This window comes from Halichoerus grypus, chromosome 2 (assembly GCF_964656455.1).
Source record: "Halichoerus grypus chromosome 2, mHalGry1.hap1.1, whole genome shotgun sequence".
NCBI lineage: Eukaryota > Metazoa > Chordata > Mammalia > Carnivora > Phocidae > Halichoerus > Halichoerus grypus.
The window spans coordinates 158,442,151-158,463,519 of record NC_135713.1 but is presented as its reverse complement, the minus strand read 5'-3'; the positions used below and the strand labels follow the sequence as shown (position 1 = coordinate 158,463,519).

The following is a 21,369-nucleotide window of genomic DNA, read 5'->3' as shown; positions in this document are numbered from 1 at the left end:
TTGTTACAAGATAATAATAACTTAAATTTAAATCATAATTTAAAAAAATTTCAGAAATCCAAGTGGCCAATGCAAAAAAAAGGTAGTTTTTAGTATATTCTAGAAACAGAGATGGGAAAAAATATTTTTGGAACATATTATCACTGGTAAGGGTGGATATCAAATTAGAACAAATACCTAATATGTTAGGGAGTACTGCTACTAAAAGTCAAATGTGGCTTTTATTTGTAAATTTTCACCAAAGATTAATTTATGTGACTGTCTGTTTTTACATCCTCCCCTCTTTTAAACAGGAGAGATTTACAAATAGTGTTTGAGCATCATGGAGCCTTTAGGTTCTACGTTAACGGCAACTTATGCCCACCCTAGACCAACACCAACCAACTTTCTACCAGCCATCAGTACTATGGCATCAAGCTATAGGGACCGCTTCCCCCACTACAATTTAACCCATACCTTGAGCCTTCCTTGGAGACCAAGTACATACTACAAAGTAGCCTCCAACTTGCCGACCTTGGGTCCGTACTGCACCAGATCTCAGAAGGTGTGCGAGAGTACCATGCTTCCCTTTGTTTCCAATAGAACCACTCTCTTCACAAGGTATACTCCTGATGATTGGTACAGGTCCAATTTAACCAACTATCTAGAATCCAACACTTCCCGACATAATTCAGAGAGACTAAGGGTAGATACATCTCGCCTGATTCAAGACAAATATCAGCAAACAAGAAAAACTCAAGCAGACTCCACCCAAAATTTGGGAGAACGAGTCAATGACATAGGATTTTGGAAATCTGAAATCACTCATGAGTTGGATGCAATGATTGGAGAGACAAATGAACTCACTGATGTTAAGAAAAAATTGGAGAGGGCTTTGATGGAGACAGAAGCCCCTCTTCAGGTAAATATAAGACCTTATAATAAAAGACACTACATATTTGTATGATTATAATCCACTAAGTGAATTACTGTGGTTATTCTCTGTCGAATTATGCTTCACTTCACCTATAGAAGCCAACGTCCTATCAGTCCATCTACAACTACTTTCAGTAGTTGGTAAAACCATGACCAGTTTTACACATCCTACAGAACAACTATTTAAGTAGAATGAATTCTGAATGCAAAGCAAAGGAGGTTAAGTAGAGAGACACCCTTAGGGTCCACAGTGTTTTATGGTAAGAATGTCATCTTCCCATTTATTAAATAGGCTGCCTGGGCATTGCTGTCCCTGGATTATTGTATATAATATTTGAAGGAAAAAAGTACTATTCTTTTAATCTGTGTCATGAAATGCCTCCTGTGCATATGTTATGATTCCTTTTTAGGGCACAGTGAAATGATCAATGAGACCATCTTAGGAGATGGGGTGAGTTTGATTGAATAGAGAAATGGGCCTGAGGTTAAGCCAGTTGTTATGGTCATGGAGGCAGCATTTTAGTTTGTTGCTGGCCTCTGGCTGCTGCTCACCCCACCAAGTGTGTGATTGGGGGAGGGGGCTCCAACCCCATTCTACCCACCACCATTGAAAGAAGACATTCCATAATTTGAAGATGCACAAATTACAGAAATCAGGAGGTGTATATATATTGATGAAGCAAACACCATTTTTCTTCATGTTTGTATGACTTACTTCCCATGTGATAAGCATTTGCAGTAGGTCTTTATTATGACATCTGTAGCAGAAGAGTTTAGAGAATTAAGGAGCTAGAAGTCTAGTGGGTTGAAGAGTTTGTTGGATACCCCTGAACGTTGTTATTTCTTATTGCACACTCCCACCCCGTCCCCCCACCAAACACAAGCACACAAAAATACACACAACCTCCAGAAATCCTAAGAAAGGATTTCTCAAATGATGTCCTTTTAAATTAACTTATCATTAGATGTTTTTCAGGATTGGAAGCCCTTCCGTACTTTCTTTGTGCTCTGGCTCATTTTGAGGTTTCCTGGTCTATTCTGCACCCCACCTTACCCACTCCACTTTAGAGTATCCTTAAAATGATAGCCACTTGCCCTCTGAATTTCCAGAGGACATCCAGTTTCTTCCTTTCAGTACTCCTCTCAGTGAGATGGGTCTAATTTGTATTTTTTTCTGCAATTCTTGTCCAAATATTCCTCTGTGTTCGAACATTTACTATCAGCACAGTGTAGGAAGGTCCTGATTAAAATTAGAATTAGTCACATAAACAGAAACATCTCAAAAGGGAAAATCCAGATGATCAACTAATATAAGAAAAAAAGTTAAAATTTCCTAATAAAAATGCAAATTAAATCAATGAAGTATCCATCTTTGGCCTATCATATTTGCAACAGTGGAAACTGATGACATCTAGAATTGGCCAAAGTGAAGAAGATGGATACTTTTCTATGTTGCAGGTAAGATGAGTAGAATCCTACTAGACTTGGGTTAGTAGAAACTTACAAAAAGCAGATTAGTAATATACATGAAAATAATCAGAGTTCCCCTCAACCCATTAATTCATTTTCTAGTAAATGAAAATATACATTCATTCAAAGATTTTGTTCAACAATATGATGTCCACATTACAGTGTACATACTATTATATTTTATGCCAAAAACATTAACATTATACAGTCATTCCATGTCATGAAATAGTCTTTGAAAAAAGTGTTTTAACATTTGCGTAATGTTCTTTCATACATAATTTATTGTTAGCAATCCAAGCTGTTTTCCACTCGAGTCATTAGCATACTTTGTGTCAAAGAATATTTTATGACCGGGGCCTACCATTTAATGTCAGTCCTAAAAAGCATAATATAAAATTGTAAGGACAAACTGTGATAGGAATATGGCTAAATCATTTTCTACCTTTCTATATTTTTTCTCTTTAATGGATAAGGCACATTATTTTTGTAATTAGGAAAACAATAAATGGTACTTAAAATAATCACTTGGATTTTTGGCTACACAAATATTTTGGCCTCTTTAAAGATAATAATTTGTTTCTTCCTCACTCATCTCAATAGAAAATATTTGGAAATAATGTTTCAGGATATTATTTCTGTAGCAGAAATTAATGCTAAGTAATTTTCTCCGATGTTAATTTGTAGGAATCAAGTAGATGCCATATGCTTGATTTTGTCACCTTTCCAAATTAGAATTTTTTTCCAAATCACTTTGAAGAGTGAACTCTACCTTTTAACTAGCAATAAGGATTTACTTAGTTGTTATGGTGGGTCTCATGCTAGATTTCCCGCAAAATGGCTTGAAAAGTTGGTAAATTGGTATTGGGAGTATCTATTGACTTGTTTGAGAACCAAATCCTTAGAGCTGCTCATGGCTGATTTTAGTTACTTTGTATTAGTGCTTTCCATTATTTGTGTATCTGTAGGTAGCCAGAGAATGTCTATTTCATCGAGAGAAGAGAATGGGGATTGATCTAGTTCACGATGAAGTGGAAGCCGAACTGTTGACGGTAAGTACAGTCAATAGCAAGAAATGTAGTTGCAAACATGTGCTTAATGTGTAGAAACAAACAAAAATTATGTTATATGAAGCCATTTATAAATAAGTTATAGTATCAAATGTTTATAGCATTTAGAAAAGATTTTTTTTTTGGTTATAAAAGTAATAGATGTTCATTGAGAGAATTCAAAAGATACAGACTAGGATAAAGAAAGATAAAAATCATCTGAAGCTCAGTTGGACAGAAATCACTGTTAATTTTGGAGAATTTCAGTTTATTCAGAGAATTTCAGAGAATTTCTTTTTATTAATCATACTTAGACACCATCCAACTAAAAGACACACAAACATGTCTTCAAGATTAGAATTATACTGTATGCATAATTTGAATAGTGCTTTTTTTGATGGATAAATGCTCAACGATGTTTATTCTTAAATATGGTTGTAGGGAAGGCAGCACCATTCTTTTTAAAGACTTAATTTTTTTAGAGCAGTTTTAGGTTCACAGCAAAACTGAGGGTAAGGCATAGAGATTTCCCATCCAGCCCCTGCTAGGGCACAGCTTCCCCCATTACCAACATCCCCCACCAGAGTGGTACATTTGTCACCATTGATGAACCTACATTGATACATCATTGTCATCCAAAGTCTGGAATACCCTTAGGGTTCACTCTTGGTGGTGCAGATTTTATGGGTTTGGACAAAGGTATAATGACATATCCATCATTGTAGTATACAGAGTATTTTCACTTCCCTAAGAATCCTGTGTGTGCTGCCTATTCATCCTTCCCCTCTAAAAGTGCTTTATTCATTTAAGAATTGTGTTGGGGTAATTTTCCTATAGCATTAGATATACTTCTATGTGTATATGTATGATATGCATGATTTTAATGGTTACACTGTGTTCCACAATGTGAAGGTGCTACCATTAAAAAAAAAATCAATTCTTTCTTTTTGAATAGTTAAGTTGTTTCCCTATCTCAGTCCCCCTTTGGTTTTCTTGCTATTATAATAACACAGCTGTGTACAAAAATATTATTATTGATAACTGTATGTATTTCTGATTATTTCCTTAGAATACTTTTCAAGAAATGTAATGGGTGGGTCAAAAGGCAGATGCTTTTGGGAAGTTTTGCTCTATAGCCAAATTGTCATCCAGAAGCTGAGAGTCATATGTGCACTACTATGCTGATTCTCCTGCTAGGCTCCCTTCCATGTCCACCAATTAAATGTGACTTAGGTCTAAGTTCTCTGGCCTTCACTTGCCAGACTTATTCCCACAAGATCTGTGCCATTCCTTAAGATTTCATCCGCTTCATGCTTTGGCCTTCCTAATCTCTTTTTCTGGCCAGACACTCTATTGTGCATTAGTTCTGTGTCCCTAAGTCCCTGTCAAATGAATTTATGTTGGTAAGCCTGCTACCCCTCCCCGCTTTTTTGGTTCATATTCATGAAGCCTGAAAGTGTACTTTCCTTCTACCCCGATGCCTTCCACCTTCCCCTTCCTACTGATGGTACCAAGGTTCTCCTGTCACTTGTGGCATGGCTTGCTGACTATCTTCACCCTTTGTAATCAGTTTCCAGCTCCTGTAAAATTGTTCCTCTCCTTTCCGTTCTGTTCTCTCTTACCATTGTTCAAAACCATCCTTTCCTCCTTCAGAACTGGTTAATGCGAAATCCCCAAATATCTTCCCTTCACTTGGATCCGTACTACCATTACCACCAGTGATTCGAGCCGCTAAAAACTCTTCCTTGACTCCCTAATTTCTATGACCTTCCATTGTCTGGCTCTCACTCCTTCTCAGTCCCATTTCCTACTCTGACTTGCTGAATTTCTGCAGCAGGAAATCAATTCACTATCCTTGAACCAGCATGGCTGGGTCCCACCTGTTTGCCTTTCTGTGATTGGTCCCTGGTGAAAAAAAAAAAAAAAAAGAATCCTTGGTAAGAAAGTAAATGTGATGAGCTAGCAACTTGGTCATCAGTAATATTATCCTCATAAATCATCAGGGTCCCTTTTAACATTGCATTAAATTATTTTTAGTGACCTATTGCATTATGGATGATAAGCAGAAGTTTTTTTTTTTTTAATTTGCTCTTTGCTTTCCTCTACTGCGTGATTCTCTGAAAGAAATATGCATGGAAATAATAAATTCAGGAAAGTTTTGGCCACTACAAAGAGGCTATGCAATCTATTTTGTAAAAGCCACAGTACCTATTGCTGCCACATGAGTGATTAGGAACAAGATCCCGAATCAAGTAGCTTTATGTGGATGGGTCGATGCTCTGCTGTTTCTTCCTTCCCTGCCTCTGATGAATCTCCCATCTTGAAATAATTTGTAATCTACTTTGTCATTCTAAAGCGGGAAGAATTTACCAGCAAATATCCTTTGGCCTCTTCTTCTCACTGATCCTGAGATGTTTTGTATCAAGTAAATTATACATCAGTTCTAACAATTCTTAACTTCATCAGAATATCTCTTGGTATTTACAAGAGTTTTTCTTTTTTTTAAACTTTACTACTTTTAGTGTATTATTCTAGCTCTCAAACCTAGCTGCACCTTAGAATCACTTGAAGAAGATTTTAAAAACATCAATGACTAGGTCCCACACCCAGAAATTCTGATTCAAATCTGGAGTGGGGACTAGGCATTGGTATTAAAAATATTCCCCAGATAATTTTAATGAACAGCCAGAGTTCAGAACCACTATAAAATATTGTTGATAGGAATTAATGAAGACCTAAATGAGTGGACATATGTGCATGTATTGGAAGACTTAAATAGTGTTAAGGTGGCTGTACTTCTCAACATGGACCACAGATTCAACAGAATCCTTGTCAAAATCCCAGCTGACTTCTTTGTAAAAACTGACAAGCTGATCCTGAAATTCACATGGAAATTCAAGGGATTCAGAAGAGCCAAAATAATATTGAAAAAGAAGAAATTCTGGGCGCCTGGGTGGCTCAGTTGGTTAAGCGACTGCCTTCGGCTCAGGTCATGATCCTGGAGTCTCTGGATCAAATCCCGCATCGGGCTCCCTGCTCTGCAGGGAGTCTGCTTCTCCCTCTGACCCTCCCCCCTCTCATGTGCTCTCTCTCATTCTCTCTCTCTCAAATAAATAAATAAAATCTTTAAAAAAAAAATTCAGAGGACACACACTTCTTGATTTAAAAACTTACTACAAAGTTACAATACATGAGACAATAAAGATAGACATATAGATCAATGGAATAGAATTTGAGAATCCAGAAATAAACCCTCCCTTTTACAATCAATTCATCTTCAACAAGGGTGCCGAGATGATCAATGGGAAAGGAATACTCTCATGAACAAATGGTGATTGGAGAGTTGGATGTCTGTGTGCAAAAGACTGAAGTTGGACTTTTACATCACACCATATATAAAAAATTGAATAAAAGTGGATCAAAGACTTAAATGTAAAAGCTACAATTATAAAACTCTTAGAAGAAAACATAGGCATAAATATTTGTGACACTGGAGTAGGCAACCATTTCTGAAATCTGACACCAAAAGCACAAACCACACACAACATAAGAAAAAAGAGATAAACTGATCATCACCAAATGACAAACTTGGATGCTTCAAAGAACATCACCAACAAAGTGAAAAGAAAATCCATAGAATGGAAGAAAATCTTCTCAAATTATACATCTGATAAAGGACTTGTATCTATAATATATAAAGAACTCTTGAAATTAAAGCTAAAAAACCCCAAATAACCCAACTCAAAATAGGCAAAGGATTTGAACAGAGAGTTCTCCAAAATGAATATACACATGGCTGATAAGGACAGTAAAAAAATGCTCATCATTAGTTCATCAGGGAAATGCAAATAAAACCACAATGAAATACCACCTCACACCCCTTAGAATGGCTATACTTAGAAACACAGATAATAGCAAGTGTTGGTGGGAATGTGCCGGTTGGGATGTAAATGATGCACCTGCTTTGGAAAATGGTTAAATATAGAGTAGCCATATGATTCAGTAGTTCTACTCCTATGTATCTGCCCAAGAGTAAGTACATACCTACACAAGAACTTGTACATGAATGTTCATAGCAGCATTATTCATAACAGCCATTTAGAAACAACACAAATGTCCGTCAGCTGATCAGTGACATATAAAATGTGGTGTAGCCATACGGTAGAATGTTATTTAGCCATAAAAAGTGCTAAAACATTCTACTACATGGATGATCCTTGAAAATTTATGCTAAGCGAAGCAGTCAGGCACAAAGGACGGCACATTGCAGGATTCCATTTCCATGAAGTGTCCAGATTAGGGAAATCTATAGAGACTGAGTAGATTAGTGGCAGCCTCAGAGAAACAGGCTCAGGAGACTGGAAACGGGGTGACAGTGAAAGGGTATGTTGTTTCTTTGGGAGGTAATGAGGATGTTCTACAGTTGGTTCTGGTGATGGTTACATAACTCTGAATATACTGGAAACCATTGAATTGTACAGTCAAATACGTGAGCTCTATTGTACATGAATTATATCTCAATGAATCTATTTTTTAAACAACCACCACCACTGCTTTAGGGGTTTAATATTTTGTAGACCAGTAGCAGAGGTTACTTTATCTCAAAATAACGAAATCTGCAGTTAAAGTAATGGTTTGTCAACTGAGGGGTGCCTTGATCATTGCCAATTAATTCAAGTAATGAGTATATCCTTAGCTTACTCAAAGTAGTGATATTAGCATATCTTTTAACCAACACTGGTCTAATTTTTTTTGAATAACTAAATAAACATTGGCAAAGAAAAGAAGTAGCCTTAAAAGGCCTGCTTTTGAAGAAGGTGGCCACATTGAAATATTTTCTCATGAATTCTGTTGACTTTTACATTCAATTAGTGATATTCACCAAATTCTTATAGAATGGCTTCTCTTGGGGGATTGATCAGGGTACCATCTTTTTGGTCCTCCTAGACTAGGCTAACTCCTTGAACTTTTTAAAGCCAAATGAACCTTGAGTACAGATTAATAGATAAATTAACAGTGGGAGACAATTCCAAAGGTAGGCCTTCCCTATTTCCATGAACCCTTCTGCCTCCAACCATCTGATATTTATCATATGACATTATTTAAATTCAAATATAGAAATTATTGTTGAAGAATATTTTTTATAACAAGAGTCTCATTAAATGCATCTTTTTTCCCATTAAAGTCCCGGACATTCCCACTACATGCCTTGTGTATACATAGTATAAAAGCTCACTAGGATTTTGGGTGTTAAATAGTATTTTCTAAGCAGTATTCCACGCATCCTTTGGCAACACTTTAGTGAAATAGCTATACACACATCAAGCCATAGAGAAAGATGAAGATTGAACAACACTAAAAACAAAGACTGATGCACAACCCACTGTGAGAATGTGTGAGAAACCTTTGCTACCTGTAAGGGCAGGGGGAACCTTGATGACAACATGAGGTGGGAAGTAATTTTCACTTATTCCATTAATTCAGAGGATTGAAGAAGGAGTTGGTAGGGTTATCACTGAAATGAATTCCAGGCATATTTAATATTTTTGTGTGAAGCAATAAAAGAATAAGAAGACTATATAGTTGAGTAGTAATTTATATTGGAGTGGAGAAGGCCTTTAAAATCAAATGAACAAAGTGGAGACCAAAAGGGGATATTTAATAAATTTGACATCAAAGAAATCATGTATGTCTAAATATCAAACTCACTATGCAAAAATAAAAGGCAAAGGACAAACTGGTTAAAAATATACATATATTTTTATATTGTATATATTTATGCTTACATTTATGATATTTATGGTGGGAAAAGATCAAATTTTAAATATAAGAATACTTATCAATTAATAAAAAAAAAACAACAGAAAAAGTGCAGAAGCAGGTAATTTGCAAAAGAAGAAAGTTGAATGATGAACAAATACATAGTTAAAATATCAACCTGCAGTTAGCCCAGTAATGGGTATTAAGGAGGGCATGTATTGCATGGAGCACTGGGTGTTATATGCAAACAATGAATCATGGAACACTATCAAAAACTGATGAGGTACTGTATGGTGACTAACATAACATAATAAAACAAAATTAAAAAAAAAAAAGAAAAAAATCAACTTGCAAATTTCACCAGGTTTGTTGTTTGGGGGAGGGTCCTATCACACTGACAGAAATGGAGAGGATTTGGTAGTGACCGCTTAGTAGGTGAGGAGAGGAAGCGTACTCTCATTTATTGTTGTAAATGGGTACAACTTCTCGGAAGGGCAATTGGTTGTATTTGTCAAAACCTTGAAAAAAGGCATACCCCTTTGGTGGTGTCTCAACATTTACTGAGGTTGTTCATCATAGTATAGTTTAATGTCATGGGAAAATGTTCAGGTTTAGGATGAAAAGGTGGGGGGCACCTGGGTGGCTCAGTTGGTTAAACGTCCCACTCTTGATCTCAGCTCAGGTCATGATCTCAGGGTCATGAGATCGAGCCGACACGGGCTTGCACTCAGCAGGGAGTCTGTTTGAGATTCTCTTTCTCCCTTTCCCTCTGCCCCTGCCCCTGCTCTCTCTAAATACATAAATAAAATCTTAAAAAATAAATAAATAAAATGAAAAGGCAGGCCACAAAACAATACACATAGGGTGATCCCTCTGTGCTTGAAAAAGTGAAAACAGTGACCATGTGCGCTTTTTAAATGTCTTCTCGGTGCTATTTTGAATTTCTAGACTTTCTAATGTGAATATGAATTTCAGAGGACAGCGAGAAATGTTACTTTTTTTTTTAAAGATTTTATTTACTCATCTGAGACACAGAGATACAGAGAGAGAGAGAGCATGAGCAGGGAGAGAGGCAGAGGGAGAAGGAGAAACAGGCTCTCTGCTGAGCCAGGAGCCCAATGTGGGCCTCGATCCCAGGATCCTGGGATCATGACCTGAGCCGAAGGCAGATGCTTAACCATCTGAGCCACCCAGGCGCCCCGAGAAATGTTTCCTTAATACGTCTCTGATACAACACATGCTGTGTAATAGCATATATATCCTAGAGGCATCAGAATGCCATGTGTGTGGTCAAGTAGAGCAGTGTACGGAGGTGTTTGTCTGAGTGTATGTAGGAGCTGAGCTGCAGGGTACAGGCAATCAATGGAGGGAGGGCTGGCCTCCCGGTGTGGAAGTCAAGTTCTATTTGGACCAAAGAGCTGGGTCTGTTGAGGTTATATGCACTGCCAGAGGGAGGTCCCTTTTTGGCTGCCCCTTTCCCTCCCCAGTTTACTTTGTCTTGGAAGAATAGTTATTATAAAAGAAGCCTGCATTAAGTTCAACCTTGCACATCACCAGAATTTATTTATTAACTTATTGTTATATTGTTTTAGTTACGGGCCAGAGATAAAAACAAAGACAAACCCTACAGTTTTACTCCTGTCCCAAATTGTTACATAATATAATTTTCCTGTGACCCTATAAAGGGGTGAACCTCAGTTTAATGTTCAGATTGCAGGACCATGAGGGCATAAAGGTAAATAAGTGGGTGTAAAAATTGTTTTCTTGTTTCGCTTGACAATTTTTTTCCAGGAAGAGTTTTCCTTTGTTGATGTTTTGTTACATTGTTGACATTGGATGTTATACCCATTGATGAAAACATTAATGTGTGTTTTTTTTCTTTCCAATTGAGTAGGAAGTTGATATTATTCTGAGTTGTCAAGAAAAGATGAAGCTGCATTTGGATAAGGCCATTGCTCAACTTGCGTAAGACCTTTAACTCTATATACAATTTAAAATCTATCTCAAAACTATGCTTTCGTGCCTCCCATTCAAATTTCTCTTAGCTTCTTATGTAAGGATTTCTTATATATGGATACACACACACACACACACACACACATGTGCACATATACGTTTTTATTTGGAGGTTGAGATGAGTACTTGGAGTGCTTGCTTTAAATTTATAGCTAAAGAAATAATTTTGAGGGGCGCCTGGGTGGCTCAGTCAGTTAAGCATCAGACTCTTGGTTTCAGCTCAGGTCACGATCTCAGCGTTGTGAGATTGAGCCCTGTGTGGGGCTTTGTGCTCAGCATGAGTCTGCTTGAGATTCCCTCCCCCTCTGCCTCTCCCCAAACTTGCGCGTGCAGGCACATGCACTCTCTCTCTCAAATATATAAATAAAATCTTAAAAAAATAATTTTGAGATGCTAAAGAAAGGATTTCTGCCCTACCTTGGAGTATGGCTAAGATTTCTTTTAACTCAAAAGACTTTCATTCTTTGAGGAGAGATTGACTTGTATATATTCAGCCCAGCAGCTGGGTAAGTAATGAATTGTGGCTCACTTTTATGATTATTTCCATAGCTCCTTAAAGACTCAGCCTTCTCTGATTTCCCAGGGACCCTGGTACCTGCTCCCTGGTGCTCTGGTTATACCCCATTGCAGCACTGTAATCGTTCACCCATCCTACTCTCTCCCAGAATACAAATCCCTCTTTTCTTGGCAATAGTAGATAGTAGGTACTTAATATTTATGGTGGGGATTGGGGCGGGGGAGAATAATAATCAAAAGAAGGTCTTAAGCAATGATAACAACCATCAGCATAGAAAACACATTGGTTGAGCCTCTTTCCTAACATGACTAGAAAGATGAATGTTCATCTGGTTATGGCCATGGAAAACAGCATCGAATATGTCACCCAAAGGAAAGGATGCTTCTGCTTATACTGACCTTGTCAAGGATAAGGTGTGAGACCCTGAAAAGAATACGTGTTATGGAGGTATCAGTTCTGCTTGTTTGTTTGCCCACTGTGCCCATCAGGATTGATGCTCCACAGGTTGGTGAGGTTTAGATGGCTGGGATCTCTCCCTCGCTGTGATTGGAAGTGTTCTTTAGTCTAGAAATGTTGAGGATGGATAGAAGATGAGTTAAGGATGACTTACTACACATGGTTTGGTTAACTATACTGTTTACCTGAGCTATAAATACAAAGCAGTGCAGTTCTGATATTACTTTTTGGCTTCTGCTCCCTAGAAATCATAGAACCACAGTTTAGCGTCCTTCACAGAATGGTGCCTGTTCTGTTTTCTTCGGGTCCAGTTCCCAATCCTATTTTCTTTTATAATCTAAAATCTGCAGCTCATCCTCCATGTTCTTCACTCTTCTTGCCCAGATTGTTCCACAGCCACATCTTCATATCAGTCTCTGCTACAAACCGCCTCATTTTCCCAGCCCTGTTCAGGTCTTTGCAGAAAGTTCTGGCTCCATGTATGCACTTGTGTGGAACCTTTGTTGGTGATCCTTTAAAGACCTTGCTTTTCATTTAATACGCAGTGGATAAAATGCCTACCTCATTTCCTGGGATGGTTTCTCCAGGGTTTATGGAAGCCTTAACGTGGTCATTGGGCTTGGTCCAGTGAAGGCGATGGGAGGAGGGTTTTTCAACTCTATTTGCTTTGGAGCACCCAACAAAGGCCTGAGTTTGGATCTCAGTTGAAAATGGAATGTCACTAGGCACCAACCTGGCAGCCAAGGTTCTTCCCATCTTGGGCTATAAGACCGGTGGATGGGGTGCTGCCTCAAGTACCTTCCTTAAGGAGGTTTTGAGGTTAGGTCAGAGGAGGTCAAGGGTGTGTCAGCCCAAGAGAGGAAGGGTATGGGGCATCTTGGTCCCAGACCACAAATGAGAAAGGCCTTTAATCCCAGAATTTCAACACAATAACCTGAGATGGGAGATTGAACACAGAAATATCAAGGGGAGGCAGCTCTCTCACCTTTCATCTCTTGCACGTGTTTTAGAATTCACAAAAGTGTTTCAGGATCAAAATGCAGGTTACTGGCATGTTGCTACCCTCATTTCTATTTCACACAAAAAGAAGAGCTCTGATAAGTGACTTACCTAAAGGTACAAGCTAAGCTAAGGGGAAGCTGCAGCTGGAATTATCTATTCCATTCAACGGTGGCTTTACCAAGTGGCTCCTGTACGCCAAGACCATTTTGGATGCCAGGAACACCAAAATGATGATCATCTGGTTGTCCTGCTTTTTCAAATACTATCTATATGCTAATGATCCCCCAATTTTTATTTCCATCCCAGACCTCTCTCCCAAATTCCAACAACCTCCTTGGTATCTGCACTTGGATGTTTAATGGACGCTCAAGCTCAGTGTGTTGGCTGAACTTCTGTCTTCTCCCCAGCCTACTCTCCCACCATTGTTGATGGAATTCTGCTATTCCAATTACTCAGCTTCACCTCTCCCCTACCCCTTCATGTTTAATCTCCTAGGGGAGTCTCTTGGCTCTCTTTAAAACATACTGAGAATCTGAACACTTGTCACCTCCTTCACTGCTACCCCCTTGGTCCAAGCCACTACTATCTCTCACCTGGGTAACTGTACCTATCTGTTAATGGGTCTCCCTGCCCCCTACAATCTGTTCTAAACCCAGCACCAAATGGTCCTTTAAAATTGTAAGTCAGTGGTCTCTCATTTCACTTGGAGGAAAACTTGACTCCTTCCAATGTCCTCCAACGAAGCCCTGAGTGATCTGCTTCTTCCTTCTGCAAGTTTTTGCTCAAACATTACCTCCTCAAGGAGTCCTACTCTGACCATCTTATTTAAATCATCATTCACACTCTTGTTTCCTTTTTTCTGCTTTGTTTTCTGCACTGTTCTAACAAACTACATGATTTGCTAATTCATTAGGGGTATTGCCTCTCTCCTCCCTCTAGAATGTACGCTTCTTGAGAGAAGAGATGTTTGCTTTGTCCATTGATGCATTCAGGCTTGAACAGTGCTTGACAGGTAGTAGACACTCAGTAATTAATTGTTGAATCAACCACTGCATGAGTAAAGACATGGCTCACCTGTCACCCATGCCCACCCCATGGGTCTATCTCCTTGGTAGTGAGCTGCCGGGTCTCCTCTCTGTTTGGCAGGGCAGGGAACACCATGTATCTCAGAGCCTCTTCTTTCCCAGGAGGGTGGCTACTGCAGCAGATGAGCCTGGGGGCCCCCAATTCCTGATCTCCTTTCAATCACTCTGTCTCTGGCCCCAGAGCTCAATATTGATGCTTGGTTTCTATCACCTGGCAAACTTCTTAGGCCTCACGTGACCACAAACTGAGGTCACTTATGGAAGGAGGGAGGCTGGCTATAAATGTCTATAGCCTATAGAACTTCTTGGGGAATTGCACTCAAAGAATGGAGGAATTAGGGTATAGAAGAGGAAAAAGAAGAAGGAAATAGAGGCACAGATGTGGACAGATTACTTTAAACCAGGGTCCTGTCTGGAACAATGTTTGTGTTAGGAAGACGGGTCCCAGCCCTGGGGCTCCAGATACCTGCCTTCTGTTTATCTATACCTTTCCCTCCCCCAAGCTCCACTACACACCATGGGAGGGGAAGTGTGGACAGGGTTCTGATTACTCACTTGTATGGACATCTCCAGGGAAGGCTCCTTTTAATTGGGAAGCTGGACATTGTGTGAAAGAGGAGAGACCCAGACAGCAGTAGTGGGTGGGTCCCAGCACAGAAGAGCCAATTACTCTTCCTCATATCAAATTGTTTCCTAAACCTGAAGCTCTATTTCCCCACTCTGTGTTACAGAGCTAACAGAGCTTCCCAGCACGAGCTGGAGAAGGACCTGAGTGATAAACAGGCGGCTTACCGAATTGACGATAAGTGCCACCATCTGCGAAACACATCGGATGGCATCAGCTACTTTCGCGGCGTGGAGAGGGTTGATGCGACGTAAGTCAGGCATGAACGACTTCTATGATTTCAATGTCATTTAATTCATTCTCTCCCCCTTCAAAATGATGCAGCTTACAGATTAAAATGGAAAACATGGGAAGATGTGGGGAAGATAAAAGACACACCCTGCTTTGGACGAGTCTTCAGTAAGCATGTGTATTCCTGTCAGGCCTTGACACTTGCCTCTTCTATTGTTTTGTAAAAGAATATTTGTTGTTTACACTTATTGTGGTGAGCACTGAGTAATGTATAGAATTGTCGAATCACTGTGTTGTACACCTGAAAGTAATAGGACATTGTAAGTCAACCATACCTCAAAAAGCTCAAAAAGAGTGATTTGTTGTTTGTATTTCTAACTATGAAAATAACAGCTACTTGAAGCAGAAAAACCTAGACAACACAGATAAGCATAAAGAAAATAAAGTGTTGCCAATGTGTTGGATGCCCTGGACTCTGCGGGGTACAAGCTGAAAAACAACTTCACATTTTATTACCACTGCTTGGGGTTTTTTATTGTTATGTTAATCACCATACATTCCATCATCAGTTTGTGATGTAGTGTTCCATGATTCATTGTTTGTGCATAACACCCAGTGCTCCATGCAGAACGTGCCCTCCTCAATACCCATCACCGGGCTAACCCATCCTCCCACCCCCCTCCCCTCTAGAACCCTCAGTTTGTTTTACAGAGTCCATCGTCTCTCATGGTTCGTCTCCCCCTCCGATTCCCCCCCTTCATTCTTTCCCTCCTGCTATCTTCTTCTTTTTTTTTTCTTAACATATATTGCATTATTTGTTTCAGAGGTACAGATCTGTGATTCAACAGTCTTGCACAATTCACAGTGCTCACCATAGCACATACCCTCGCCAGTGTCTATCACCCAGCCACCCCATCCTTCCCACCACTCCAGCAACCCTCAGTTTGTTTCCTGAGATTAAGAATTCCTCATATCAGTGAGGTCATATGATACATGTCTTTCTCTGATTGACTTATTTCGCTCAGCATAACACTCTCCAGTTCTATCCATGTCGTTGCAAATGGCAAGATCTCATTCCTTTTGATGGCTGCATAATATTCCATTGTGTATATGGACCACATCTTCTTTATCCATTCATCTGTCGATGGACATCTTGGCTCTTTCCACAGTTTGCCTATGTACCACTGCTTGTTAAACTGGCTTCACCAATGGTTTCTTTGCCACGTCCCTGGATGCAGTCTTGGGTTCATGGTGTTTTTCTAGCCATTCCCTTAAAAAAAAAATCAACCTGACAGATTGAGGTGAAATTCACCTACGCTAAAATGCATTTGGTCTAAGCATATACATTTTGGTGAGTTTTGACAAATTTCTATGCCTACATAACCACGACCACGGTTGAGATGAAGACTATTTTTGTCACCTCAAAGAGTTCCCTTGTTCTCCTTCCCATGCTTATGCCCCCTCCCCCTTTTAAGGTAACCCCCACATGGATTCTCTTTTGTGGGGCTGGTCACCCCCAAAGCAGCCCCATCTCTTAGCATTCCTGTAATAGTGCAGGCGGGTGCCAACTTTGATTTTTAGATTCTTCAGGTGTGAATCAGATTCAGACTCTATGTCCTAAGTGGTCCTCTTGAAATGCCTCTTACTTGGTTTGAGGTGAGCCGGAATCATCTTCCTCTTTTCCTTCTGGGGCGGGGAATGTGCTGTGATCAAGCCACACACACTGAGCACCTTGCCGTCCATTAAGGGCCTTCTCTATTTCCAGCATGAATTTTTAGCCATCCTTCATGGAATGTCAGGGTATGGAGCATGTAGGGTGTTATTTTGGGTCACTGTGGCACGAGCTAACACCTCTCGTCAACAGTAAGAGTCTTATTTGATATCCCATTATATCAACAAGCAAAGAAATGCCACCTGTAAACCCACCATGCCCAATGTTAACTGTTAGTCCTTCTAATATTGTTCCACACATGTAGATAGAGATTTATATTTTTAAAGAATGGCATTACACACATACTGTTTATATGGTCTGTCTGACTTCTCATTTCATGATATGTCAAAAACATTGTGAAAAAATTCTGCAACATAAGTTTGCATGCTATATGGGTTACTTATTTAAATGTACCATAATTCACTCAACTTTTTCTTTACTTTTGGACACTTAGACTGTTTTCAGTTTTTTAAGGATAGTCATAAATATTGATGAAAATTAATATCCTCACATATACACTTTTGGGTGCATTATTTCCTTATGTTAAATTTCTTTTTTTTTTTTTTGAAGATTTTATTTATTTATTTGACAGAGAGAGAGATAGCGAGAGCAGGAACACAAGCAGGGGGAGTGGGAGAGGGAGAAGCAGGCCTCCCGCTGAGCAGGGAGCCCGATGTGGGGCTCAATCTCAGGACCCTGGGATCACGACCTGAGCTGAAGGCAGACGCTTAACGACTGAGCCACCCAGGTGCCCCCCTTATGTTAAATTTCTATATTGCTTGCTTTGGCAGCACATACACTAACATTGGAATGATGCAGAGAAGATGAGCATGGGTCTTGGGCAAGGATGTCACACAAATTCACGAAGCACTCCTTATTTTTTGTCCTAGAGATGTAAAGTAGAGCTTCGTGACTATAGTTAATGATACTGCATTGTATGTTTTGGAAAGTTATTAAGAGAGTAGAACATAACAGTTTTCATCCAAAGAAAAAATAATTGTAACTATGTATGGTGCTGGATGTTAACGAAATTTATTGTGACAATCAATTCGCAATGTAGACATGTATCAAATTATTATGTTGTGCACCTACCTGAAAATAATGCAATGTTATATGCCAATTATATCTCAGTAAAAATTTCCATAAATGGAATTTCTGGGTTATACACATTTGATAGGGTCTTGGTGTATGTTGTCTTCTAGCATGGTTCTACCAATTCAACATTCCTGCCTGCAGGATATGAGAGTAACCTTTTAAAAACAGGCTCACCAGAAAATTATCATTCTCTTCAGTCTTTGCTATTCTGATGAAGGGTTATTAGTATGTTGCTGTTTTCATTAGTACTCCTTTGATTACTCCTGAGGTTGGATATTTTCTCACATGCTTATCGGGCCAGTGAGACACATTTCTTATGAGCCCCAAATACCCATATCCTTCACCCATTCCCTGCTCCTGCCCCCCCTCCCTGCTGATTGGCAGAGGACTTAGTGTATGCTCTGGATTTACAGAAACTAAGCAGAAAAATAAGGAACAATTAAGAAACGTTTTAAATAAGCTTTCCTCCGATGTTTACACTTTATGCAATAAACCAGGATTCAGTGATGGGGGTTTCCCCTTTCACAAAATGAATGATCGCTTACAGTCTGTCTAGGCTGATTCATCATTGTCACCATTGTATGGTTCTACTTTTTTTTTTCCAGGATCTCAGTGCCCGAATCCTGGGCCAAATTTACAGATGACAATATTCTCAGTTCCCAAAGTGAACGAGCAGCCTCTGCGAAGCTAAGAGACGACATTCAAAACCTCTTGGTCGTGACTGCCAATGAGATGTGGAATCAATTCAACAAAGTGAACTTGTCTTTCACCAATCGCATTGCTGAGACTGCAGATGCTAAAAATAAGATTCAGATTCACTTAGCGAAGGTAAGTCAAGTGCCAGTGGTACCCCTTAGCCGACCTGGATAGATAGAGCAGGGGCCTCTGGGACCACAAATCTCTCACCACTCCTGGAGAGACGCCATAAGACGCATGAACTCCTGGCCATATAGACTAAGAAAAATTAAAAACAGTACAAAGCACACCATTTATTTTATCCAGGTAGGCAGGTGTCAAAATGAAATTGGAATCCACTGGTTTTTGGAGTACAAAGAATGCACTATGCACCGAAAGGTTCCTAGTATTTAATAGAAACAAAAATATTATGATTAAAGTTTAATGAATCACTGTATGTAACTAGGAAGTGAATTTATTATTAGAACATATGGTAGGAATGTTTTCTGTTAAATTACTTCAGGACCTTTCTCTGGAATACAACACCAAATACAGGAAACTATTAGGTAGTTCAAAGTGTTTCAGATATTGAACTTTTTAAAGTGCTCTAAGCGTAAGCATTTTACAATGACAATAAAATGAAGGATTTAAGCAGAATTTGAGTGTTTCAAGATAAACAAGGAGCTCTTTCTTTACTTAGCATTGGTCTTGGAGCTCTTATTATTTCTGTGGATTATGCTGCCTATAGGTTTTCATTTCTTATTTTAAGAACCTGACACAGTCGGCCATGTGTGCTGGAAGGCAGTATTATCCAATTGAGGGCGCCATGTTTCCTCAGACTGCAGCAATTTAACTTCCTTTCTCAGGGTGTCTTCTTTGAGCAACAAATACTTATTGGACGACAGAGAGAAGGGCAGAGAGAAGTATAATATGCAGGTTTGGTCCCAGGAAGCTTATATTTGTGAAGATGTGCATACGTAGGACAAGCTCATGAACAATTAGTAACTACAATAGAAAATTACAGATTGCGGTTGCCAGATAACAGATGCAGAAAGTGTTGTTGGGGTTTGGAGAAAGAGGTGAACATTTGGGGCGGGGGGACGAAATCTCGAACGAAGCCTCAGGAGGTAGCCAGTCAGAGGTTGAGTTCGGATCTGTAAATGGAGGGCATGTGTCCTGGGAGAGAAGCTTGCAAAGGCAGCCTGGAGCCAAGCTGTAGAGGACATTGATGGGAAGGTATCCACTGGGCAGTATGAAGCTATTCTAATGGCTTCTAGAAGGCTGCCCTGATGGAGTCCCTTTGTTCAACAAATTTTTATTTACCTCTGCATTAGTTCCCTGGGGCTATCCCAACAAAGCACTATAGACTGGGTGGCATAAACAACAAAAGTCATTTTTTTTTCCCCCCCACAATTCTGGAAGCTAGAAGTCCAAGATCAAGGTGTCAGCAGGGTTGGTCTCTTCTGAGGTCTATCTCCTTGGCTTGAGATGGCCATCTCCCTTTGTCTTCACTTGCTCTTCCCTCCATGCATGCCTGCATCCTAATCTCCCCTTCTTATAAGGACACCAGTCCTATTGCACTAGGACGTACCCTAATGATCTCATTTTAACATAATTACCTCTCTCAAAGGCTCCATCTCCAAATACAATCATATTCTAAGATACTGGGGCGGGGGGTTAGGGGGGTTAGTTCAACACAGGAACTTTCCTGGGGGTGGGGAGGGGATAGCATTCAGGCCAGCACAGCTACATTGGAGGTACTGTGCTGGGTGCTTTGGGGTATGCACACATGAACAACACACTGGCCCTGCCATCTTGTATCTTAGAGCGAGACAAGACATGAAAGTAGAAAGGACCAGAAAGGTGCAGAAAGAACTCCTCGGAGCTGCAGATAAAATGTTAAGTTTAGCAGAAGGAAGAGTTATTTCCACTGGGGAGAGACAGGGATGGCTTCGGGAGCAGGGAGCCCCTGAGGGTGGCTTCGGGGATAGGAACAGTGCAATGATCTTCAACAGGTTGTTGAAGGCTTGGGAGGGAGGTCAAAGCTCAAGTGACAGATTTCAGGGCTCCTGGATTATGCAAGTGCTGAATCCATGAGGTTACAGGAGAGCTCTGCAGGAGAGAAAGGATGGAGCAGAGAAGTGGTTCAAGACAGAGCCTTGTACTGGGAAGTGGTGAGGAGCAGCTACAGAGAGAGGCAAGGAATTAGGACAGCAGCTGGCCGGAGAAGACAAACAGGGCAAGGGTTTCAAAGAGAGGGAGACATCGGGGAGGGTTATTGTCACCTTTGAGAGTACAGTTTCACAAGGGCCACTGGGTCCAGGAATATAGGGGCCACCTCCAGATGAGCTGGTCGGAGTGCAGGGAGTGAGCAGGACCATTGTGGAATGCACAGAGCAGGGATCGTGGGGGGAGGGTTGGAGGGTTCCAACTGGAGAATGCCCAGGTGGGACTGGGTGAGAGCGTGGTGGTCAAGACACGAAGTTTTACAAGAATTTGGGTGACACTGGGGTGTGTCTCCAGGCCACAGGAAGGTGGCTGAGGAAGGGGGGAGTGGTGGACAGATGTGGAGAATTGCAAGTGCAGAGGTCAAAGTCATAGAAGAAAGAAGAATTGTCAGAGCATAGGAGAGGAGACCAGGGAGGGATCTGGGTTTATGTAGTTTGGAGGATCTTCCTTTAAGAAAAAAAGAATATAAAATCAGGACTCCCCAAAACTGCCAGCGCTCCTCCCTTGCAAGGGAAACACTCAGAAACTTGAATTGG

At 40.1% G+C, this 21,369-nt stretch overlaps 1 protein-coding gene and 1 non-coding gene across 2 annotated transcripts in view; both read left to right on the top strand.

Moving 5' to 3' along the window:
- The first annotated feature begins 322 nt into the window (after positions 1-322).
- The window catches only part of TEKT3 (tektin 3), a 29,595-nt gene continuing 8,548 nt past the window's right edge, over positions 323-21,369 (top strand). Inside the window, exons 1-5 of the mRNA XM_078066439.1 lie at positions 323-901; positions 3,351-3,434; positions 11,086-11,156; positions 14,999-15,142; positions 18,535-18,757. Of these exons, the coding sequence (XP_077922565.1) occupies positions 323-901; positions 3,351-3,434; positions 11,086-11,156; positions 14,999-15,142; positions 18,535-18,757 (1,101 nt within the window). The remainder of the gene's footprint in view (positions 902-3,350; positions 3,435-11,085; positions 11,157-14,998; positions 15,143-18,534; positions 18,758-21,369) is intronic.
- Positions 17,614-17,716, top strand: LOC118554331 (U6 spliceosomal RNA). Its single transcript, XR_004926437.1, has one exon. It is a non-coding gene; the product is annotated as a U6 spliceosomal RNA (small nuclear RNA).